At 36.1% G+C, this 23,285-nt stretch overlaps 1 protein-coding gene across 1 annotated transcript in view; it reads left to right on the top strand.

Moving 5' to 3' along the window:
* The window catches only part of DNER (delta/notch like EGF repeat containing), a 137,177-nt gene that overhangs the window by 65,508 nt on the left and 48,384 nt on the right, over nucleotides 1–23,285 (top strand). Inside the window, exons 3-5 of the mRNA XM_069792181.1 lie at nucleotides 460–554; nucleotides 2,982–3,148; nucleotides 17,811–17,956. Coding sequence (XP_069648282.1) covers nucleotides 460–554; nucleotides 2,982–3,148; nucleotides 17,811–17,956 — 408 coding nt within the window. The remainder of the gene's footprint in view (nucleotides 1–459; nucleotides 555–2,981; nucleotides 3,149–17,810; nucleotides 17,957–23,285) is intronic.

Here is a 23,285-nt window from a genome sequence, read left to right as displayed (position 1 = left end):
AGAGTACTTTTTTCAAGTAATCTGTGTTTGGAAAAAACCATATTTCAATATAGTAGGAAGACAGTATCAGTATGTGCTATTATAAATCTTCCAAGAACACCTAAATTAATGCTGCAGTATTTCTTGGATGTGGCAAATGTTAGAGCTTTATTTATTATTTTAAAAGACCAGAAGGCTATTCATCTTTTTGTAAACATGGTCATTTTTAAAGGAAGATGCCTTTAGAAGTTCACACTTATGTGCAGGAAGTTTTTATTAAAACAAAAACCTAAAAGGATGGTTATGTGAATTTTCAGGATGTCTGTTGATAGCATCAATGTTTTGTTGAATGTTTTAGTCCATCCTGCTAATTTTTAAAAGATGACTGCTGGACTATTAGTCTTATTTTTAAAAAATTCTTTCGTGTTTTTTGGTCACATTTTCTGGTTTAATGTTGAATATAACTATTTTTATTTTCAGATAACCCCAGATGTGGCTTGTGGAAATGCCAGTTCCAATACCTCTGCTGGAGGCCGGCTTATCTCCTTTGAAGTTCCACAGAATACATCAATAAAGTAAGAATATTTGTCATTTGTGACAAAATATAATTTTTTTTTATTTTATTTTAATTTGCCTGGATATTTTAGACAACAGTTTTTCACATAGGCAGATTTGTCAGATGGCTAAAAGTATATGACAGAACTTCAGACAGACTTCAAGCATCTAGCAGTGCCACCACAACTCTTTGCTTGATATAATTTTTCCCACGTATTTAATGTTTTAGAAGATGTAAGCACGTAAACTGTCTCTGGGCTATCAGAATGCATTAGAAATTGGGGCAGACGTGTTGAAGATGTCAGTTTAGAGAAGGTATGACATTTCCTGTCTCCTTCACGCAGTAAACACTTTTCCCCCCTTTTAATCTCAAGATGCACTTGCTGGTAGAAAGTGTTATCGTTGTCTATATAAATGCAGGTATTTTGTGCGTTCATATTTTATTTCTGGATTATTGCTTTGGGTGTCATCATCAGCTGTGAAATCTTTGTGTATGTCCTACAAACCACATTTCTCAAAAATTTCAATTTATTCTGTTTTATTCACTTTTCAAACTCATGCTTTTTCAATCAAATACTTGCTTTGTTACTTTTAATTAACAGAACCTGACTTCCTAGAAAGATCTGATTCTTTCAGCTGGGATTGAGACATTTTCTTATTGGAAATTTTATTTTAAATAAAAATCTGCCAACGTAGTTCTCTGGCTCACAGGTTTACTGCAATTTTAGACTTAGATTTTCCCCAAATAGCTTACTTTTCTCATACTGTCATCTTATCTTTTCAGAATCCTAGCTTTCAGTTAAAAAAGGCCATGCTCACAGGAAAAAACAAACTGATGCAAGCAGACAAGCTGCAGACAGTTTGGAGCAGTAACTGTTAAATGTGGGAGCTGTTCTACTCTTCCCATGGGACTTTGAATCGTGCTCATTCATGAGTGTTAAGCCTAAGTCAGGAAGAGATCTGTGAGTGTGGATGCTCTGGCTGGCTAGAATCTGTAAGCAAACAAATGTCTTTTCTTGACATCAGGAATAAGCTGGCCTTTGTGGATTCTAGAGCTGTATTTAAGACCCTTGATGGAGTGACCCCATTTTAAAGGAGGTTGCAGAGTACACTCTTGCAGAGTCATTTTTGGTCATTTTTTACACTATATATCTTTAGTAGTGTTTTATGTCTGGGTAGATTAACGCAGGTCAGTATCTATCTTTATTTCATTGTATTTCCTGTGTTAAAGGCCCAAGCAACATCTCTGGTTCAATAGCTATCTATGCAAGGAAAATAATTTCAGTTTAATAATTTTATTTTGTTTTTATTATCAGGTGTGACCTAAACTGTGAAACTAGTTGCTCTCCTGTTCCAAAAGTGAGATGGTAGGGGGTAGCGATGGGGGCTGTTCTTAAAGAGGACCCAAAATACTGTCAAAAATTTGCTTCTCATGACGTCTAGTTGCAACATTTTTTCAACTTGTGTCAAACATGATTACAAAACTTTGCATTTCTTGTTTTGAACTGGAATAAGAAGTGACAAGGGAGAAACTGCCTTGTGTTTTTAGCAGGATTGAAACAAGCTCAGTACAGAAAATTGTGGAACAGAACTTCATGTCTGGGTATTTGGAGGCCTGTTTTCAGCAGGGGAGAATTATCAGTTTTCAGCAGTTGGATGCAGTTGTGTTTGAATTCTTCGAGATTGTTCAAACTCATTTGGGATTCCTTCAGAGGAAATTAATGTAAATATTTAGGAACTTGCCAGAAACATGACAGGTTTTTATTTTTTCTTTATGGAGGTGAGTAGGGGAATAAGTATACTGAGAGGAAAGAAACACTGACATAAATGCAGTGCTCCCTAGTGGAGCCGACAGTATATAGGCAGTTGTAGATATTTATCCAATCTATCAACATTCAGGAAGGCACCATGGACTCAGTGACCTTGGGAGTATTACGTGACTCATTTGATTTACAAGAATAAACTCTTCTGAACCTTCGATCTGGTATGTCAAATGAGGATTTCTACCAGGATGCGTCTCCCTGTATTGAATGAACATCGAATGTTCTTCAGAGATACTTCAGCTGCAGAAAATGATGGCATTGTAGATGTAGAATGGAGGTACTATTCAAAAAGGCATAAATACAAAGACTGACTAAGGACGCTTTACTGTTACGTCTTTTTTATATAAAACTCTTCTTGGGCACTAAGATGGTGTCGTTCAAGTATTAGAAATTGAGACTCTCTATGATTAAATCTGCTAATACACATACTATTATGCAAATCTTACTATTGAAGCATTTTTTATTTTTGTGGACATGCTAAAAACCTTTAGGCCTTTTCCTGATTCCATACTTGCTACATTTAAGTTTTCCTTCTTTGTTGATAAGCTATTGTTCTGCAATGGTTTACTTCCCAATAACACCAATTTCCCTCACTGTAAATAGTCTTACTGTTTCTTTTCTTAGAATAAGGCAAGATGCTACTGCTTCTCTTATCCTGCTATGGAAGGTCACTGCCACTGGATTTAAACAGTGTTCACTTATTGATGGCAGAAGTGTCACTCTTCTCCAGGCACTGGGTGGACTCGTTCTTTCTGAAGAAATGCTTGCATTAGGAAACAACTACTTTATTGGTGAGTAACATGCTGACTTTCTGTTTGTCACCTCTAAGTGACAGCCGATGGTTTACCCAACATTTAGAGAAACAAAGAGGTAATTCCCTTAATTTAAGTGCTGCTGAAAGATCCAGATGTGACATTGGTTCATTCAAAGCAGACAAGAGGTACACTAAATTCTTCCACAGGTGGCACCATTCAGTTTAAAATCTAGATGGTGGGTTTTGCCTGATACCTTTAGATGATGCAAGGTATTTTATAGGTTATATTTTAATCAACTGTAAAGCTTTTGGTAAATGCTACAGTAAATAACTCTGTTTGAGGTGTTTCTTTGTCAGATGTTATATCATGGGATACTTTGTAAAGAAGCTTAAGCCTGTACACAGTAAACTTGAAAAAATATTTTAAAATATAATAGTAAATCTGATCTTCTAACAGTGTTTACTTGCACTACTTTTTCTCTTCTAGTTTTGTCTCTGAATATGAAACCTTAGAAATATACTATATGTTTCATTGGGCAATTAAATGTTAAGCATCTTTGTGGAAGGGATGTAATGAAAATAGGCTGATACATTATTTTTAAGTGTATGGGAAATAATACTGATTTAATGCAGTATTTATGCATAGACACAATAGACTTAATTAAATTGAGCTTTCTGGGCAGATGGTTTATTATACCAATGACATGAAACCAAAGTCATTATAATAACAGCATTTATTGTAATTTGCTTGAAATGCTGTATATCTTATAATGAAGTATAAGCTGCCACAAGTTGTTATTCGGCAACTTATCATGCTAATAAATGTAAAATTAAAAGCATTCTGATGCAGAAACATTGGGCCAAACTCTAAGTGTGTAGCTAATACAGAAAAAAACCCCAAATGCAGTAGTGGTGCCATGTTCTTTCCTTTTTGAGTGGTCACTTAGCAAATAATATTGCTTGAAGGTTGTTAGTATAATCATTTAATTACCATCAGCAATGGTTTCTTTTAGTGATATTTTTTTTAAATAATTTTCCAGTTCTTTATATTTTCTTTATAATTTACTTCCAAGATATTTAGTTTTAGCTTTTTTTTTCCTTTTCATCTAGTTTTGCATTTAATTTATCAGTTAAAACTCTCCTCGTATCTTCCTCAGGAATAAATTTTTGCATGTAAGTAAAAGCTTGCTGAAGACAGAATAATTTGTAACTTTTATGCATTCACGAAAGTACCTAAAGGCATAGCTTGGTCTATAAGCTCCCAAATAGAGGGCCTAAGTTGCTCTGTGAAGGCTCCACTTGACTGTACATGCCAGACAGCATAGGCTATTCATTTAGATAACTAAAAGGAATATTGTCTTACTCTTTCATAGTTTGTCGTGTCCTGCTTGTCTCTCTGTAGCCGTCTTGCTGTCACTGGGATTTTTACTTTGAATTGTTTACTGTGTGCTAGGTAACATGAGGTGAAAATATACCTTTTCCTTGATGAATATAAACAAAGGTTTAGTTCATAAAAATTGTACTAATGATCTTGCTTATTTCATGCCGTACAAGTTTTCTGAGACCTCTTCTTTTACTTCCATCTGGGTTTTGATACTTTCTTTGGTCTTTCTTCTGAATTTCCTGATAGTGAAATTCTTTGTAGAATTTCCCAGTTGTTGTAGTGGAATTTGATTGATGTAAGAACATGAATCATAAATATGTATGCATGGAGCAGCAGGGAGACTCCAATAATACAGTGATACATTCATGAATAGGAGCATCTGAGTGCTTAGTAAAGATGAGTGCACATATAGTGCATTTGAATTTTTATAAATCCTGTTTATTTTAGCAAGTGGGTGAATTACCTGTAGTGCTTTTGATAGAAAGTGAATATGAAACATTCCCAGTGCATATCTTTTACTCCTGAGGTGTTGCAACTCTATACTGTGATATAATCAAGTAATGAGATAACTGTTTTCTGGAGTAAATTACTTTATGTGGCCTTAATTTAGTTATAGTTTTTCCCAGAATAATTTCCTTTTATTAAAACACTTGAGCAGAAAAGGGGTGAAATACTAAAGGAACAGGGAAACTGAAACATGAATTTGTTAGTTTAAAAGTGTTTGTGACCTATCAAGATTTATTGTAAGAAAGATAAAACAGAGTAGCCTCTGGGTTTTCTTCTCAATTGTATGGAAATGTTCTGCTTACTGAAATCCGTAATTCAGCTAAGGTCTATATAAAAATAATTAAATCTTTATTTCGGATTTGATCCAGATGTATGGAAATGGTCTGTGAATCTGACACACCTAACAAGTTTTTAGTTTTCAGTAAGAACAGATGAATAAAGTTTTTCTTATAGACAACTTTCCATCTGTTTCTTGATATACATAACAAACTTATTCTAAGGTACAATAAATAAAAATGGATGATTTTATATAAAAAAAGCAATAATGTAACCAGTGCTTTTATTGATGATATTTAAGCTAGAACAATCACGAGACCACATGATACTGTAGGATGCTGTAAGCATAGAATCACGCAGTAAGGCTGTGGACCATGCCAACTGATATATTTACTTTATATAAATTTCCCCCACTCTTGTTCTGTTTATTCAAATGAATTTTTAAAGGATTCTTCTCTTAATTGGTGAATTCTGTACAATGCAATTTTTTTGACCTTTAAAAAAAATTTCTAATTAGAACAGTAAAAGAAAAATGGGGAAGAGCTGAGTGGTGTTTGTGTGTGTGTGTATCTTTTGATCTACATCTCATTTGAGTCACTTCTCACTGTGTCACCTCCGGGTTTTGTTACTCAACAAGGTACTTTAATCACCTCTTGCAAATCTTTCTGAATAAGATGTTTATATCAAAGGTAAAACATTTAGGGAAATATTATTTGTTTTGTGTTACCTCATGGTGACACAAGTTTAAAGTTGTTCAGACAAGATTGAAAAGACTGAAAAGTCGGCAGTAATGTACTGATTTGCTGATCATGTGATTCGGGGCACAGTGTCTAGAGGTTGGAAAGAATGCTGTCTCTGAGATCTAAAAATAGACGCCTTGATCATAGTCCTCTTTACCCCAGAGACAGTACCTGCACTGTATGAGAGTGAAGGGTTTGAGGGAAGGAGAAGAGTGTGACACAACTAAACAAAAAAGAGCAGTCTGTTTTCTATAATGTGATTTCTAAAATGGCTGCTGTGTCTGCAAACACTCTTTTGCTGTGCAGGAAAAGAGTTATCATGCTGTGATTATGCAGTATAATTATGTTGTTAAATTAAAGCATTTACCCGATTAAAATAAGCCCCAGTAGATGGGAAAGAGTACTAACTTGAAGACTGACTTGCACTTTCTGTAACACATTCTTACCATGACTGCTTTGCTTAGGAGTATTTTTAATGGGTTTGTCTGTAAGATTTGATACTCCACATGTGCCAGTCTTCTTAAATAATATGTTAAGTTTTATTAGAAAGTATACTTATTAGCCAATGGGAAAAAAGACCAATATGGTTCAGGTTTTGAATGAAGAAGCCCCTGAAAGTACTGATCTGCTCAGTAGGTTAGGTGGGTTACGTGTAGGATGAAGCACACAGCATATCCCAAGGTGCTGTGGCTTTTATTGCCAAGTTACTACTAGACAAAGGTAATCATTAGATGGTTGATCTGTAGCACAAGCCAGGTGAACTGTTGATCTCTGCTTACTGTTTGCAACAAAAATGCCTCATTTGATGCCAAGAGAATTTCAAGAGTTTTGTGCCTAAATTCAGGACTTAAAATACTTTTTTTTTTTTTAAATTGAGGGCACTCCTGAATAGCAAATGTTTTTCATACCTGTACAGAAGAATACCTATTCTGTGGAGTGCTATGGGTGGATATTGAGATTTGCCAAAGAGATAGGTGAGAAGTGAAGGAGGAGGGAATTAATAATTTTAAGTAAGAGATGGCAATTAAGGGATCAACATTTAAAACATTAGTTTATGGAAAGTCTGCCTTTTCCATTGTGGTGGGTTGACCCTGGCTGGACACCAGGTGCCCACCAAAGCTGCTCTATCACTTCCCTCCTCAGCTGGACAGGGGAGAGAAAATATAACAAAAGGCTCGTAGGTCAAGATAAGGATAGGGAGAGATCACTCAACCAATTTCTGTCACAGGCAAAACAGATTCAACTTAGGGAAAATTAACTTAATTCATTGCCAATCAAACCAGAGTAGGGTAATGAGAAATAAAACCAAATCTTCAAACACCTTCCCCCCGTGCCTCCATTCTTCCTGGGCACAGCTTCACGCCCAAATTCTCTACCTACTCCCAGCAGCGGCACAGGGGGACGGAGAATGGGGGTTGGGGTCAGTTCATCACACGACGTCTCTGCCGCTTCATCCTCCTGAGGGGCAGGACTCATCACTCTTCCCCAGTTCCAGCATAGGGTCCCTCCCACGGGAGACAGTTCTCCACTAACTTCTCCAGTGTGGGTCCTTCCCACGGGCTGCAGTTCTTCACGAACTGCTCCAGCATATGGGTCCCTTCCACAGGGTGCAGTCCTTCAGGCACAGACTGCTCTGGCGTGGGTCCCCCACGGGGTCACAAGTCCTGCCAGAAAACCTGCTCCAGCGTGGGCTCCTCTCTCCACAGATCTGCAGGTCCTGCCAGGAGCCTGCTCCAGCGCGGGTTTCCCACGGGGTCACAGCCTCCTTCGGTCATCCCCCTGCTCCAGCGTGGGGTCCTCCCCGGGCTGCAGGTGGATATCTGCTCCACCGTGGACCTCCATGGGCTGCAGGGGGACAGCCTGCCTCACCATGGTCTTCCCCACAGGCTGCAGGGGAATCTCTGCCCCAGTGCCTGGAGCATCTCCTCCCCCTGCTTCTTCACTGACATAGGGGAAGCTTCCAGCAGCTTCTCACAGAAGCCACCTCTGTAGCCCCCCTGCTACCAAAACCTTGCCACGCAAACCCCATACATACTTCAATAGAGTTATAGCTTCATACTATTTGTCCCAATGTTCTTTGAAGTTAATGAGTGATTCTTGTATAATTTATCATATTTATAAAATGTCTGATCAGTATTTGTTTTAATTCAGGATCTCTGCATCTTCATGCTAGCAATAATGGTACTAGAATACTCAAAAATGAGTAACTGCAAAACTTTACCTTGTTACAGTGACACACCTATTCTTCATTGCAATATATCTTGAAAAATTAAAATCACATTAAATACATTTTACAAGTCTGAAAAAAATGCAGTAAGAGTACCCTAATGGACTGTCAGTTTGTGCATGAGTCTTTCAGACTGAAGTTCTCATGAATAAGTTACAGCTAAGGATCTCTGTGGTGAACTGAAAGTGCTGCTTGTTATGTGTTTTGGAGGGAATCTAATCCACCCAACAATATGCACTACTTTCAGGGAATAATATACTGGATTTGGGAACATGTGCAGGAATATATATATCTTTTTCTGTACAACTTTGTTGCAAGTGCATAAGATTTACTAAATTGATTAAAGTATCTCTCTTGAGAAAATAATGCATTAACATTTTCTTCTAGAAAATGAAAAAGGCCTTGCTGAAGGACTTTGAAGGACATTTTCAGCTTGTATGGCAACTCTCAAAAATCTTCTGTGATTTGTTGCATTCATCTTCTTTATCCAAATGTGCAATCACACTCTGATTGAAAACTGGAACATTTATTCTGAAAACACAGTCTGCTATGGAAATAGTGAAAAAGCCAAAACCAACACATAATAAAAGCATTAAATTTTTTTTTTTTTTAATACTCACATTTTAGAAGTTTTACAGTGACTGTATACCATCTGTTTCTTCACAAGTCAGTTAATTTACTCTGGTGTTAAATTAATATACCTGTTCACTAAAGCAAGAATTCTGTGCTTCATGACTCAAAAGATACACCTGTGGATGTGAGACTTGGTCAGTTGTAATTTTGCACAGTTTCCAGTCTACTTGGTAAACTAGTATAGGTATACCTATACCGGTATACAGTTAGCAAATTATGTTTAACAGCTCAATTCTGCTAGTAATCAAAACCACCATAGCTTTTTGTTGTTGTTGTTGTAGTATGAATTTGGAAATTGGGTAATAAAATTGCATATTGTATGATTATCGCTTCAGTTTTAAGAAGTGTTTATTTTGAGGTTTTGGGCATAACGTAGAGCATGGAGTTGGCAGTGCTGACTCTGTGTGCATGCACCCTATTTCCTTCCTTTCTCCCAACAACATAAAAGCAATTATGTGTTCAGGTCTTTATCATGGTTATTAGGATATTAACTCTGTTGACAAAACGTGCTTCTTATCAGCTTCCATGATAAAATGTTCGAAAAATTGCTTTTTTGCCTTGGTGTGCCCACTGCTGAAGCTGCAAGGATGGGAGCCGTTTCAGAAAAATAGTAAAACAGACAGTTGGGCATTAATATTTTGCCTCCATTTCCCCATAGGTAATATGATAGAAAAGTTTGTATATCTATAGTTGTTAAAAAAATGCGTCTAAATCACTTGAAATGACTTGCTTTTTGACTTTGTGCTTTATTTAGCACTTCCATGATGCAGCTTAAAAAGCAGCTTTCATGAAATATTGGTACATTGGGTTTTTAGTTTCTAGTCTGCTTATAAAGTAAGAGGAAGAAATTTATAAGCAAAATTGCTATTTCTCAGCTAAGACCTTACAGATAATAAGGCAGAAGGTTTAACATTTAATATGAATGAGTATTTTGATCTGAATAGAAAATAAATCCTCCAGCACAATCTTTAAATTATAATGCTTATTTTCATCACAACAGAGAAAAACTGATGTAGACCGGGTGTGTAATCTGGTTTTCTGCAAGATGCCCAGCCTTTTAGGTCAATACTATTTAACTGACTGGTTTAAACTATAATTATGAAGTATTTCAAAAGTATTTCCTTGAATAAAATTAGTACCTGTACAAACTCACTTGAAAATGGATGCTATAGCATCTTTATGGTGAGAATACTGATGCTATTCAAATGCCAGCACCTATAAGGCAGCTTGCTTAATTCCACAAAACTTCTTGAAGTTTTGCTTAAAAAGGAAAATTAATGCTTGGCTCCTCAAGCACAAGAGATCTGTTGCATTTTAAAAAGCGTGTGAACTATATGTACCGAAAGGATAATATTTTTCCTATCCAAAATGCTGTCCTGCCTTTCTAATGTAACAAAGTGTTTTCTTTAATATCTCTGCCCTGAGCAGTTATTTGCTCTCTTGATGCGAATTGGGTTATTTAATGAATCTCCTTGGAACATCTCATCATACATTAACAACTGGTCACCACTAATATGACTGCAGGTATATTGAAAAGGCAAAATGGAACTTAGTGTACAAAACACTACATTAAAAATAAATAATCTAGAGAGATATTTTGAAACAAATCAGTCTATTTTCTAGGTTTTTTTTATCTGGCTATAGAATTTCAGATTAGGAGGCAAGTTGTAGTAACTGTGTCTTTTGGATGGTGTGTTTTGTATTGTTACACGTCTTTAAAACGTGCACATATTTCCATTGAGAGAAAGAAGTTCGGTGCATGTTGAAATTGTTTTTACTTAAGCAAAAATGAAATAGGACAATTCTATTTTATAATAGGAGATGTGTGAATTGAATTCGCTGAAAGCCACGTAATCAAGTTACTCTAGCTTTAACAAGTTACCATGTGTCAGCTGAGCATCTGTGTGAGCTCCTAGCCCATGGCATATGTGCAGTCATTTGACTTAACCCTCTTTCACTCTGGACTAAATTAAATCACATTCCCTTGCACATGCTGCAATTGGAGCGTTCACGCAGTTCTGCTGCTCAGCCGATGTGCAGTAATGGGGGTGTGTGTGTGACTATTTAGTTACTTTTGTGCGAGTCAGCCTTGCTGGTGGGGGAATTTGGTGACAACTGCTCCAGTTAATGGGGTTTTCATTTTTATGTGTGCAATTTGCCTGGAAGGGCCCTATTGTAGGCAGTATTGAGTATTGTGCTCAACTGTGAACATTTCCCTGGGGTTCTGGGCATAAGAGCTAACCTTGCAGAAAATGGCCTTTTGATAAACAATAGCAGCAGCAGAAGTGCAAACAGCATAAAAAGTTCAATGAAGTGTTAATTTCAATGACTTTTTTAAAAGATAGCCTTGTAAGGCAAAATGTTAAGCATTCAGCTGAAATCTAAACCATTCTGAAGAATGCTGTTAGGCTATATAAGAAAGGGTATCCTTATAAATATGTTAAAAAATCAATATCCTGCCCTGCCCTTCATGATCAAGTTATATGTACCTCATCTCACATGTAAGTAGATGTAAACATTAGACTACTTTTTTATACATCGTATTATGTTTTAAGCTAGCATCTAAATAATTTTTACTCTTTAGAGTTGTCTTTAATTAATCAGTAAAATATTCAAAATTAATTTTTATTCACTGCTAGTTCTAGCAAGTAACAGTGGGAAATTATTTTTCTAGTCTGTCTTTGGAGGTTCACCTGCTCAAATTTGTAATGCTTGGTGAAATACCTTTTGTTTGTTTGTTTGTTTATTTTTAAGATTTTTCTTTCTTCAAATATGACTTTTGTGACCAATTCACAGTCAAGATATTTACATTCAGCTGATCACATGGTTGTTTGCACTGTGAGATCTTGGGCAGACTGCTTAACATGATCTGTAAAATAAGGATAATAATGCATATTTTAAAGGAAAATGTGAGGCACATTCTAATAACGCTTCTAAAATACTCAGATTTCTTCAGCTAGTAGTGTAACATACTATACAGTGTATTTAAAAGTGGGGTAGCCACTTATAAGTCTTTAAGTTGAACCAGTCACTATAGATAAATCCTAGCCAACCTTGCCATCCAATCTACTGCAGCTCCCCTTATTGCAGTCCCAGCTATGTCATTTGTATTCCACCACACTTAACTGCTTTTGTGAAGTGTGGTATCAGAGATTCTGGTGGTCTACATTTGTGCCCAAAATAGTTCACTGCCAGCTTGGCAGCGTTGTTGATAAATAAGCACATAACAGGCAAATTGTGATACAGGGAATCTATTAGAAGATTAGTCTTGTCACCCTTCGCTGGGCTTTCACCGTTATTTTGGACAGTAAGCAGAGTCCTTGAAGCCATGACAGAAGGTCACACTCTAAGCTACTGTCACATCTCCTTAATAAGCTGTATGCAAGTGGTTTCATAAGTGTAAGTGTACTCTTACTAGCTGACTATTTCATAGTCCTATTATGGGTTTTGGTCCAGTCAAGCTATTAAGTTGGGTAATTGTTTAGTAACAGTGAAATTCAGAAATTGCCATTTGTTACAGAGGAAATGTAACGGAACATGTGTTTGGGGATTTTTCTATGCTAAGTGAATCCAATTGGTTTGCTCAGTTCATGAATATATTTTAACTGTCAGTCCTGCAAAACTGAGCTCGAGCTTGAAAGTCAAGCTGTGTGCTATTTCTTCCCAAAGTTTTGATAATAATTTTCTGACACCCAAATTTTGCTTTGTTGTACCTGTGTAACACTATAATTGTCAATCTGCCTCTGATGGAAATGCGGTACTGTTACTGAGAATATAATTTGACCAGCAGTACATTTATCTTTATCACTGTAATGGTGATTATGTCTGAGAAGAAAGTATATGTTTGATTTTCAGAGCCCAGGATGAGTCTTCAGTGTTGGGAGTGAAGGAAGAAAGCATATCTATTTTTAAACTGAATGTGACTATGATATCAATTTGGAGAAGAAAAAAAAAATGCAATGAGAAGTTTCAGTTACTTATGAACAGCAACAAAAAATTCTTTAAATTGCTGTTTCATGTGAATTTTTTAAAAATAAAGTATCTGAAACAGTTCTTGAACTGATTCTCACTAAAATCTATGTATACTTTCAAAAGCAGTATCTGACCAAGGCTTCTGTGGCAAAGCACAGTAAGCATGCTGATCTATATAGAATTTGGGAGAGTTGTACCACTTATAAATAGTGCCGTTTGTGGGAAAAATAGCAGTTCTGTTATTGCAGCTGTATTTTTGTATCCCCAGATGCTATGTTGCCTAGCAGTATCATTAGAGAATGATCTCAGATGTTCTGTACAAGTATCCTATGGTACTGATGGCACAGAAGTACTGCATCAAAGATTGTGAATGTCATTGACTACCTGTTTCTCACTTCTTGTTTTCTGCTTATGTATGATAATGATCCTAAGGCAAACTAGGAAACGATTCCTGACCCATTATTTTCAAATTCTGTAGAACAGTATTAGTGTCAGGGCCCTGAGGGTATTGATAGGCCTTAATGACCCTGACCATTAGTGTAACAAAAAAGGTGATAAATGATTGTCTGTTTGTAAATCAAAAGCATGCCTCTATTATTTCAACATGTAAAGGTAAATTTTCACAATCAAAGGTATCATGTGAACGTCTTGTTATGCTTTTTCAGTTGTTAGGTCTCTCAAATTAGTTGAACATGACTTCCATGAATGAGTGGAAAGATTGAGCTCTCTTAGATTTGCTAGATGAATAACCACTATTTGAGATAGTGATATATAGTGCCATAAGAGAGGGAAATTAATTTGTATAGTTAAACTGAATTTACTACTTTCTGCTTAGATCCACAAAGGCACTTAGACAGGGTCGTGATTAGTATAGACCCCGGTAGTGGTCTTCGTAGTCTTGAATGTCAGCTCTACCATATGATACATGGACAGTGTGAGTGTTATGGACATGAAATAATCTTTGGATAAAATTTGGACATGAAAAATTTTAGGAGAAAGGACTAGAATTCAAGTCTCCCTTTGTCTTTTTCTGTAATCAAAATTTAGTTCTCTTTTTTTCCTAGCTTCTTTTCTTTAAGTTATTCTTATGTCTACAAAGTCCAATGGCCACAAAGAAAAGACTGAGCATATTGACCACTCCTGTTCAGCTTCCTGTATAACATTTTCTCCTGTAATGTGAGAGATGTGGTCAAACAGAAATTCCTCTTGGATCTTTTACACTTCAGGTTGATTCTATAACTTTCCATTATCCATGGATGAACTAGCAGACATACTTATGTAGCTTCTATCCTGGACCACTAAGGCTTATAAACAATGGTTCAATATGCTGTGATAGCAGCTGTATTGTTTCTGGAAGCTGAAATCAGGTCTGGAAATATTATAGCTTCAGTATGTTACTACATGACATGAACTGAAGATGGGGTGCAGGAACACCTAATACCACTACTTTTCTCCTGAAACTGATACTATCTGTTTTTCTTCCATTTGTATATATCTCAGTTTCCCATTTTCAAATAATAAATCACTGACTGCACTGTACACTGGGAATGGGGTGGAGAAATAACATAGAAATAACATCACCTTACTCTGGGGCCCTTTTTGGTTTTCCTACCTATTTTGACTTACCAATGCCCTTAGCGCCAGGGCTATATACTGTGCAGGGAAGCTGTAGGCACTTAGTGTCTGTGAGAACTCCACTGCTTTGCAAAATGTTGAAGTTGGCTACTGACCCCAAAAGCTTTTGGTGTGGGAAAGTGTTGAGAGAGAAAAAGAGAACAGATGGAAACTGATAGACATCCCACTGCTGTCTCATTTCCTTAGGAAACCAGGCTAAAAATAAGTTGAAAACTTGGGGGCTGATGCTTCATTGTAAGTGAGTGCCCGAACACCTTGGGAGTCATTCTGTCTCATCCAAGAAACCTTTAGGTGGACTCAAAGACCTATACTTTTGTGGATTGGAACTTTAATGTAGGGAACTATTACTGTATTTCTGCTGTAAAATGTTAATCTATTATTTCAACTGTAGGTGAATATATGTTGGAATACATAGAATACAGAGGAATCATCATACTTGAGCCAGTTGCAGTAGGCAAGAGTGTTTGTGTGTGTAATAGCATTGGGTGCACACCAAGAGTTAGTTATGATTTGTAGTTCGGTCTTATGCCTTCCATTAACGTAATATGTAATAGGATAATGTTCCAAGTTGGTGGCATGTTGGCTTTAGTCTTCCCTATTTTGGCAGTCCACTGGGGACCAGCTTTCTGACCTCAGTCTGCTGAGCATAAAAGGAAGGTATTGTTCAGAAATGGAGCTTGTGAAGGAAGCAAATCAGTTTGTACAGTATAGAAAATCTACAGTCAGTCAATCTATGTTTGAGTAGGGGTAGTCTGAATGGCATGATATGATCTTGCTGGAAGCACCTGGACACGATGACACCTGTCATCTTTTATTTTGACTTTATTCCTTATTTTTTGTTCTTAACTTTCTTGATGTGAGAGAAACAGGAGCATATGTACTTTGTGTTCCTAGGCGTAAGTAGGTGAAGCTTCCAGGGTAGAATGAGCTGTAGTGTATTTTACCACGTGTGCTGCCAGTGCAATCATCCAGGCATTTGTCAGACTATCAAATATGTGTGCACAGAGCTTGAAAATGCCTTCTCTGCAATCTAAATGACTACTCACATCGTATTATGATTTATTAGGCTTTAAAATTGTTTCCGTAATATTACTGTAATTAGCTCAACCCTGAATTCTTCAACTTAAAATGCTCTGATGTCATTGTGTTAGAAAACCAGTAAGGCTAAACTGAACAAAATTACCTTTTGATATAAACAGCTGTAATGTTTTTCTCCAAACCTTAGATGAAGGGAGATGTAAACATGCTTCTGAGATTTTTCTCTTACCTAGAAGTTAAAAATAGAACTTAAAACTCACTCTAGTTCACTTGCTGTTATGGGAATTGGAGAAGGAATTAATTGAAGTGCTATGACCTGACTTAAGCAGGGAGTCATATTTAGATGATCAGACAAGCTTCTTCTAGCCTTAAAACCTAGAGATCTCAGAAAGTTGTATGAAACTTCTATAGAGTGAAAATAAATAGCAATGTTTTTATTTTTCTAGTTTTTGAAAATTAGATGAGATAATTAGAAATTACAGAAAAATATGTGGCATTCCAGTGAGAATAATGATTTTTTTTCAGTAGTTTGCCTAAGGGCTTTTCATACCAAAATAGTAACAAGATTCAAAGTACAAAGAAGGTTGATTTAATATTCCTTTAGGGAACTGTCCTGAAGAATATGTAACAATCTGCTTCAGACAAGCAAATGTGAACCCAAAGACATTTTCGAAATACCACATTCTTCCAAGCATTCACATATAATTGCATGACTGCCAGTGACAATCGCATTCAATTGTTAAAGGAAATAATTCTGGCTGCATTTTTGAACAGATGGGTAAAAATTAGGTGTGTATTAAGGACAGAATAAATTGGCTTGCTTTGAAGAGGTCATCAGATTACAATAATCTTCACTAGCCAAAACAGACCATAAGACATTTGGAACTATACCCAATACATTTTTTTAATCTGATCTTTTTAATTTTAATCTGATCTTTTTAGAATATTTAGCTAACTTGTAAAGGTTATGCTCAAGCTGATGATGTCTATATTGGACATGAGATTTTCCTGCTTTGAAGATATGGTTTAGGGATCATTGTTTCTAGCACAGACAACTAACTGTTCAAAGGATACAGTGTTTTAAAAAGTGAAATCTAAAAATGAAGAACAAAGAATGGAAGTCTTTCCATACTGATACTACAAACAGCCTTAGACCCTTACATTAAGGATAATGAAGTCAAATTTAAGTTTGACAATTTATGGAAGGATCTTTGGGGTTTTTTTCATGCGTATATTCTGCTTAGAGTATATACACTGTACCAAACCCACACTTTTTTTGTCACTGCACATTTATTCTGCCACAAGCTCCCAGAACAAAACAGCTAACTGGTGCCACACATGGAAGGACGGTTACCCAGGAGTCTAATCACTGTGGTGGAACAATGCAGTTTGAGCACAAGTGAAGTGTAGGAGCAGGGTATATGTATTTTGACATGAACTCTGACTTAATTGTGTATGTCATGGGCTGTGTATGTGCCTCATTTTATCTTTCCTGCTGTCCTTCATTTTATTTTCTAGATATATTTGTTAGAAATATGGGTGATAGTGATGTTGTTATGCTCCAGTGTGTTTTAATAACTTCCAACCAGGTGTTTTTTTAATGCCATGCAATTACAGGTGCTAGCCAGAGATTCATGAATTTTCCTCTTCCTCATCAAATGTTCCAGTTTTCATGTTTTGTTTGTCTGTACCTGGTATAGCACCTTCTAGAGTGATTAGATCGGACATTTAATATTGCTTGTATTGCAAATATACAAAGAAATACTGTCAAGCTGTGTACGTATGTTGCAAACTTCATAAAAAATACAGCCAAAGGGGTTGTCCATCTGTTACCAATGTAATGCAGTTTATGATCTGTGTGCTTTGTAGCTCTGAAATAACTTTTAGAAATTCATTTAAACATTTTTCTCCACTGAATTTGATTTTAATATTCCTTGTCATTAAAAAACTTAAGGAAGTATATTTTTAACTCATCAAAAAGATAGCAGGCAAAAGCATTTGATTATTTGAGATATAAAAAATGATAGCAGATAGAGTTCTGGAGGTAGATCTGTTTCACCAGCCTGCCTTCCTTTTGTTAATATAATGAGTGTTTTTTTCCAAACTATATTGTAATTTGTATTTATATGCATTAAATTTAGATAGGTGTGTATGAAATATGGGCAATTATGTTCTTGCTGAGTTTCTTTCAATTCAGTTTTATTTGTTTGTCTAGTGATGGAGCATTAATGTGTATTTTCTCATATAGTAAGGATTTTGTTGGTGGTTTTTTTTTTTTTTTTTTTAGGTTTTTTGAATGATTCAGTTACTAAGTGCATTGTGGCTCTACGCTTGACTGTGATAGTGAAAGTCAGTACCTGCATGCCTGTGGGAAGCCATTCAGATAACTTCCCGTGTTCAGGGAAAGGAAAATGTATCACCAAACCAGATGAGGTAAGGTGAACTTACCAAGACCTTCCTTATAGTGTGGGAATTCCATGATTATATAAACACAGGGTAAATTGTGCTTGGTCCTCTGAGTGTGTGCGTACCTTGCTGCTGTGTAATAGGCTTCTAAAGCTCACAGATGTTACTAAATAATAACAATGAATTTATTTGCTTTTCCTAAAAGTCAAGCACTTAAAGTAAGAAAGTGACTGATATGAGATGCAAAGATTTATACCCTGCCCTGGCAATAAAAACAATTATTCAAATCAGGTATAAGGTAATGTGTACTGCATCTTACTGTCACTATACAAGAATATTTCTTTGTGAGATGAGGTGCACGTGGTGGGCACTTGGGATCCCCAATCTCCAGACCAGTGTGTTCCAGTTTAAGTCTTCAACCTTCTTTTGGTTTTAGGTCTGATTTCATCTAGTACTTACTTATCTCTCCACGTCTCAATAATTGCTCACTCAGAAATCACTGATCAGTGCAATGGAATTGTCTGAGCCTAATTATGAAAAGAAACACAATGGAGTAATTCGGTAATGTTTGGAAGTTTTCCTGCACAGCTTTTTCCTTAACATAACGCTACCTTGAGAGATTATAATGGCGACAGCAAGTCCACTGGCCACTGTGAATTTTTTGTGCGATCTAGTAATATGAGAAAATAAGAACCAAATGTGTCAGTTTTGCAGTCTTTATACTGCTTTTACAAAAGCAGACTAGCCTTCTGTGAATGAGATACTGTATTCTTTGTTACCTTATATACGTGTTGATTTTGTTTCATGGATTAAAAGTAATTTACAGCACAAATATGTGCAGTAAATCTTTGGCTTTATTATATTCATTTGGGAGATAAAAGCAATAGTAACTGTTGAGTAAATATTAACAGCTGTGAGCCTGCTGGGAGCACAGAAAATTTGGCATATTTAGGGAATTCACTGTTAGTTCATCTGCTACCATTTTCTGATTTAAATTCTCAATAAGCATGTTTGATAGAAAAATGACGTTTTGAATTGTAACAACAATAATTAAATTGCTACAGTAATCTATATACGCATGGCAGTGCTAACATCTGGAATAATTAAGTATCTATTTTATTTCTTAAAGCTGAAATTTTAAAATGCTTGAGGTAATGCGTGAACACAATTACAGCAAGGTGCGTTTAGAAGTGCTACTTTACCATACCAGCTGGCTGGTATCCAAATAAATTATTCATTCAGACACAGTGTCCTGTTTCATAGTCCAGTTTAGTTTTTCTGCTTTTCTATATTTAATATTTTTATTTTATAAATTCAGCATCTTGAATTTATGGAAAATAATATGTTCAAATTTACTATATATAATAGCATATCAAAATGTCTTCTTTGTCCATTTTTGGTCAAGTTGAGAGTTAAAAACTTTGATAAATAGTCTTATTTTCTGTTTTTTCATGTTGTTTGTCCATTTTTATGACTCTAATGTCTTTCTCTTATTGCATTCCATATGTCGCAAAATAAAAATAAGTTACTTCCTGTATCTATGCAGAAGCATTAATGTCACTCAAAAAAAGAAATTAGTACCTGTATGTCCCCACCTGTAATCTTGACGTCGAAAGTTTTATATCTTAAAACTAGAACTGTTAGTGATAAATGGACCCCCCTCATGCACATGTAGTGTGTTGCTTTTGCTGCAAAACGAATAGAAAAATTTAGGATTGTTCATGTCTTTCCACCTATTCTTTCTTTGCACCTAAGAGTAATAGCAGGAAAATTTATTAAGGTAGTGTGTTTGATGTAACGTGCACCAGGCTGTAGTTGGCCGACAGCCCTGTGGCTGAAGCCATGGGACATAGAAATGATGGTGAGGCTCGTTTCTGAAGAGGTGTCTATCAATTCATGGCAGTCAGAGAACTGGAATTAGCAGGGTTCTCAACATCTCTTATCTTCAAATAAAATTTTAACTTCAGAAATGTAACTGCTTTTATTTTCACTGTCACAAACTGCTCCTGAATTTTCTACAACTTGAACACATGAGGAATGTGCCCAGTGATCCTCTCGAGTGCTGTCACACCTATGCCAGGCAGCCTGCTGGGCTGGGGTAGCTCACTAAAACCTGAGACACAGTGTTACCTAATGTAGAGAGTTTCTGTCCAGCTTCCTACTCCAGGGAGAATAAAAATGTTGTGTCTGTTCACCCATAGTGTTTTTTTAAGTCTGCGAGTTTTCCTTACCCTTTTGCCTGTTAGTCGCATAATGGAGCTTCAGCCAGGAAACTGATTCAGGCCTAGCGTAAGCAACATAAGTAAAAATAGAAGGTGCATATTACATTAAGCAGGATGTTTTTGCCATTATTTAACTCATCTTAGGTGAGATATGCCCTAAAATACCTTGATGATTTCCCTAACGATGGAGCTAACAACTGCCAAAATTACATGCTTGATATGTACCAAGCGTCGTATCTGTTTCCCACAAGACGCATCTTCTGCAGTTCTTTTTGCAGAACTGAAACTTCCATTTTCTTTAGGTTTACAGCATGCCCTTTGTGATTTGCTGTTTGTTTTTATCTATAATTCATTCTGTTTTGCACGATCTAGTCTTGCAGGATGCAAAGCAAATTCTTAGAAGAATACATAAAAAGCCTAATACCATGCACAAGCTAAGAGCTCTGTCAGCTGTAGTCATTGCTTCCAGTGCCAAGAAGATTAATGATTGTCTTTGTGTTTTTATGTACTTCATAGTTTTATTCCAAATCTAGTTTAATGTAAAAGAATGTAGTAACACATCTGCTTAATGGGAAAGTTAAATGTAATTAACAATCTGCAGTGAAATAAGTGCAGTGGCATACTGTTAGCTATGCAGTGCATAAAACTATAAACAAATGAATTCTGGTCTAACCTGGAGGTCTTGGCCAGTTTTTACTCATCCCTTGCTGATACATAACTTAGCTTCTACTCAGCTAGGTGCTTTTTATAGAGTGTGGACATGCAAAGGAAAGCTTTTAATTGCAGAGTTTCTTTTTCAATTACTGTTGCTTTTGAAAGGAACAGAAAATTCACCACTTTGAACAAAGTTCCGTGAAGCGAGGTGATGCTGAGTCAAAGTGATGCCTTTTCCTTCCTTTCTATGAACTTTGTACCTCTGCTTTGCTGTCATGCTTGCCATTCTTCCACAATGGAAGTGGGAATGTGTCAGAAGGATAATACTGGTCTTGGCATCATCACAATATAAATACCACTTTTGCATTCATATACTCACCTTTACAACAGATTAAGTTGTCCTCAAACTACTTAGCTGTGAATGGAAGAGAAAAATCTTGGTATTAACCCAAAGGGAGAGAATTGTTTGGTGTGAATTTCTGATTCCGTGTAGGATTTTAAAGTGAACTTTGGCCATCCATTGGATTTGAGTGCCACAATTTTGCTTACATATGGGGATAAAATGATTTCTTTCACAGCTTGCCCTGTTCCGTAACTTTGGCTCTCCTATGTAAAATATGGAAGAGCTGACTGTGTAAATATGAAATTTTATAGCTAGATTTAGAACCCTTGAGATTTACACAAAAATAATTGGCCTCTGCCTGCACTGGGAAATGTATTGAACTGAACAGCAATATTTCCATGTCTTCTATATGGGCTAGAAGCTTTGGGGTAGATTGACATGATTATATTTGTAGAAAGGCTAATTATAAAAAAGCCTCATGTATACCTAAAGGCATGCTCTCCTGCATATGGACTTAGTTTCCTAAGAACAATATACTCCTAAATACAAAATATGTGATTATCATACAGCAATGTTTTGCTCAAATGTTATAGCAACTCACTGTGAGTTGAAACAAATACTGAAAGTCTTTCTCAGCAAGAGAAAGAGTAGACATTCATTTTGTTCTGGTCATCTTAACAGCTTCTTTACTATAGTTTAAAAAAAAATATGAGAGAAGAGGTGAGCTTATATGGTATCTCTAGTCTGAATTTTAGAATCTGCTAAGCATGTTATTACTCTGCTTACTTAAAATAAGAAAAAAGTGCTATATTCCAACTATATTTATAACATCATACTTACAGATTGGATAATAGCAAATTATTTTAAAGAATTTATTTTATTGCCATCCAAAATTATATATGATAGATTTGCACTGCCATAGTCAAGTAAAATACACAGATGAACTGTCTATCGATAGTAGATTGGTTTGGAATTCTTAGATAGTGACTTTAGTACTAGCATTATGGAAGTGTGTAGCTGCTTCTTGACTTAGTTTTCCTCAAATATGCTAGTACATGTCATCTATTCAGGAAAAAAATTAATAGTATCATTTGGGAAAAGTGAAGATGACATGCCTAATAAAAATGATGACACCTAATTTTCTCTACAGAATAACTTGTCTGCATCTCAGAACTGTTATCCGTCATTAGACATTTCAGTTTGAAGTGTTACAATGCTTTTCTTTTGCTGCATTTAAAACCCATTTTGTTAACTACACTTTATGGTAAATTGATCCCTATATTGTACTCTTAAAGAGATATCAATATTATCTGAGCTTTTCTTAACTTCCTATTGCATTACTATTGTTAAGACGATGACTGATTGTTGCAGTGTCTAAATATATTAGTACTTACATTATAATAACCAGCTTCCATTGCTTCAAAATGAGATTTTAGTGCAAGCAGAGCCATGCTGTTTGCGTCTGTGCGGACAGTACAGACATTTCCTTCCTCTCTGATGAATGGTTCAGGTAATGATGTACTTCGCATCTTACTCTCAGATCTAGCATAAAACAACCACGAACCTGAGCCTACCTAACAAACGTGGTAACCTCTCTGTTCTGACAGAGGTAACTTTGATGGTATGTTATACTTCTTGGACCTCTTGCTTAGGGATGTCTTTAAGCATCAGAGAGACATAGATAAGCCTGTTCTCATTTCCAGTGCATACACAAAGACCAGAAACACATTTAAATGAGACCAAGACTCTCATCTCTTTAAATGGCACAGAATGTAGGTACAGTGCCTGTATCTTTCCACATGCTCTACTCATGTAGATTTTAAGAAAAAATGCCATTTTTTTCGTAGTATGCTATCTCACTTTGTTCATCCAGAACAGGTGAGTTACTGAGACAGGTAGCAACCTTGACTTCGTATTAAGTCTAAACTCAACACTCCATTCCAGGAATGATAACAAACACTTTAAGTCAATAACATAATTTAGCATCAGTAAGAGTTAGAACAGCTGTGAAGGATGCTGCAGGCAACATGTTTATGTGCACTCTTTACCTGGGTCCTGATCCTGTATATGCACAATGGTACTGCATGAGTCCAATGATATGAGATGTTGAGGACAACACTAATTTTGAACCACTGAT

Source organism: Haliaeetus albicilla, chromosome 9 (genome assembly GCF_947461875.1).
Source record: "Haliaeetus albicilla chromosome 9, bHalAlb1.1, whole genome shotgun sequence".
In the NCBI taxonomy this organism is placed as follows: Eukaryota; Metazoa; Chordata; class Aves; order Accipitriformes; family Accipitridae; genus Haliaeetus; species Haliaeetus albicilla.
This window is presented reverse-complemented; position numbering and strand designations above follow the sequence as displayed.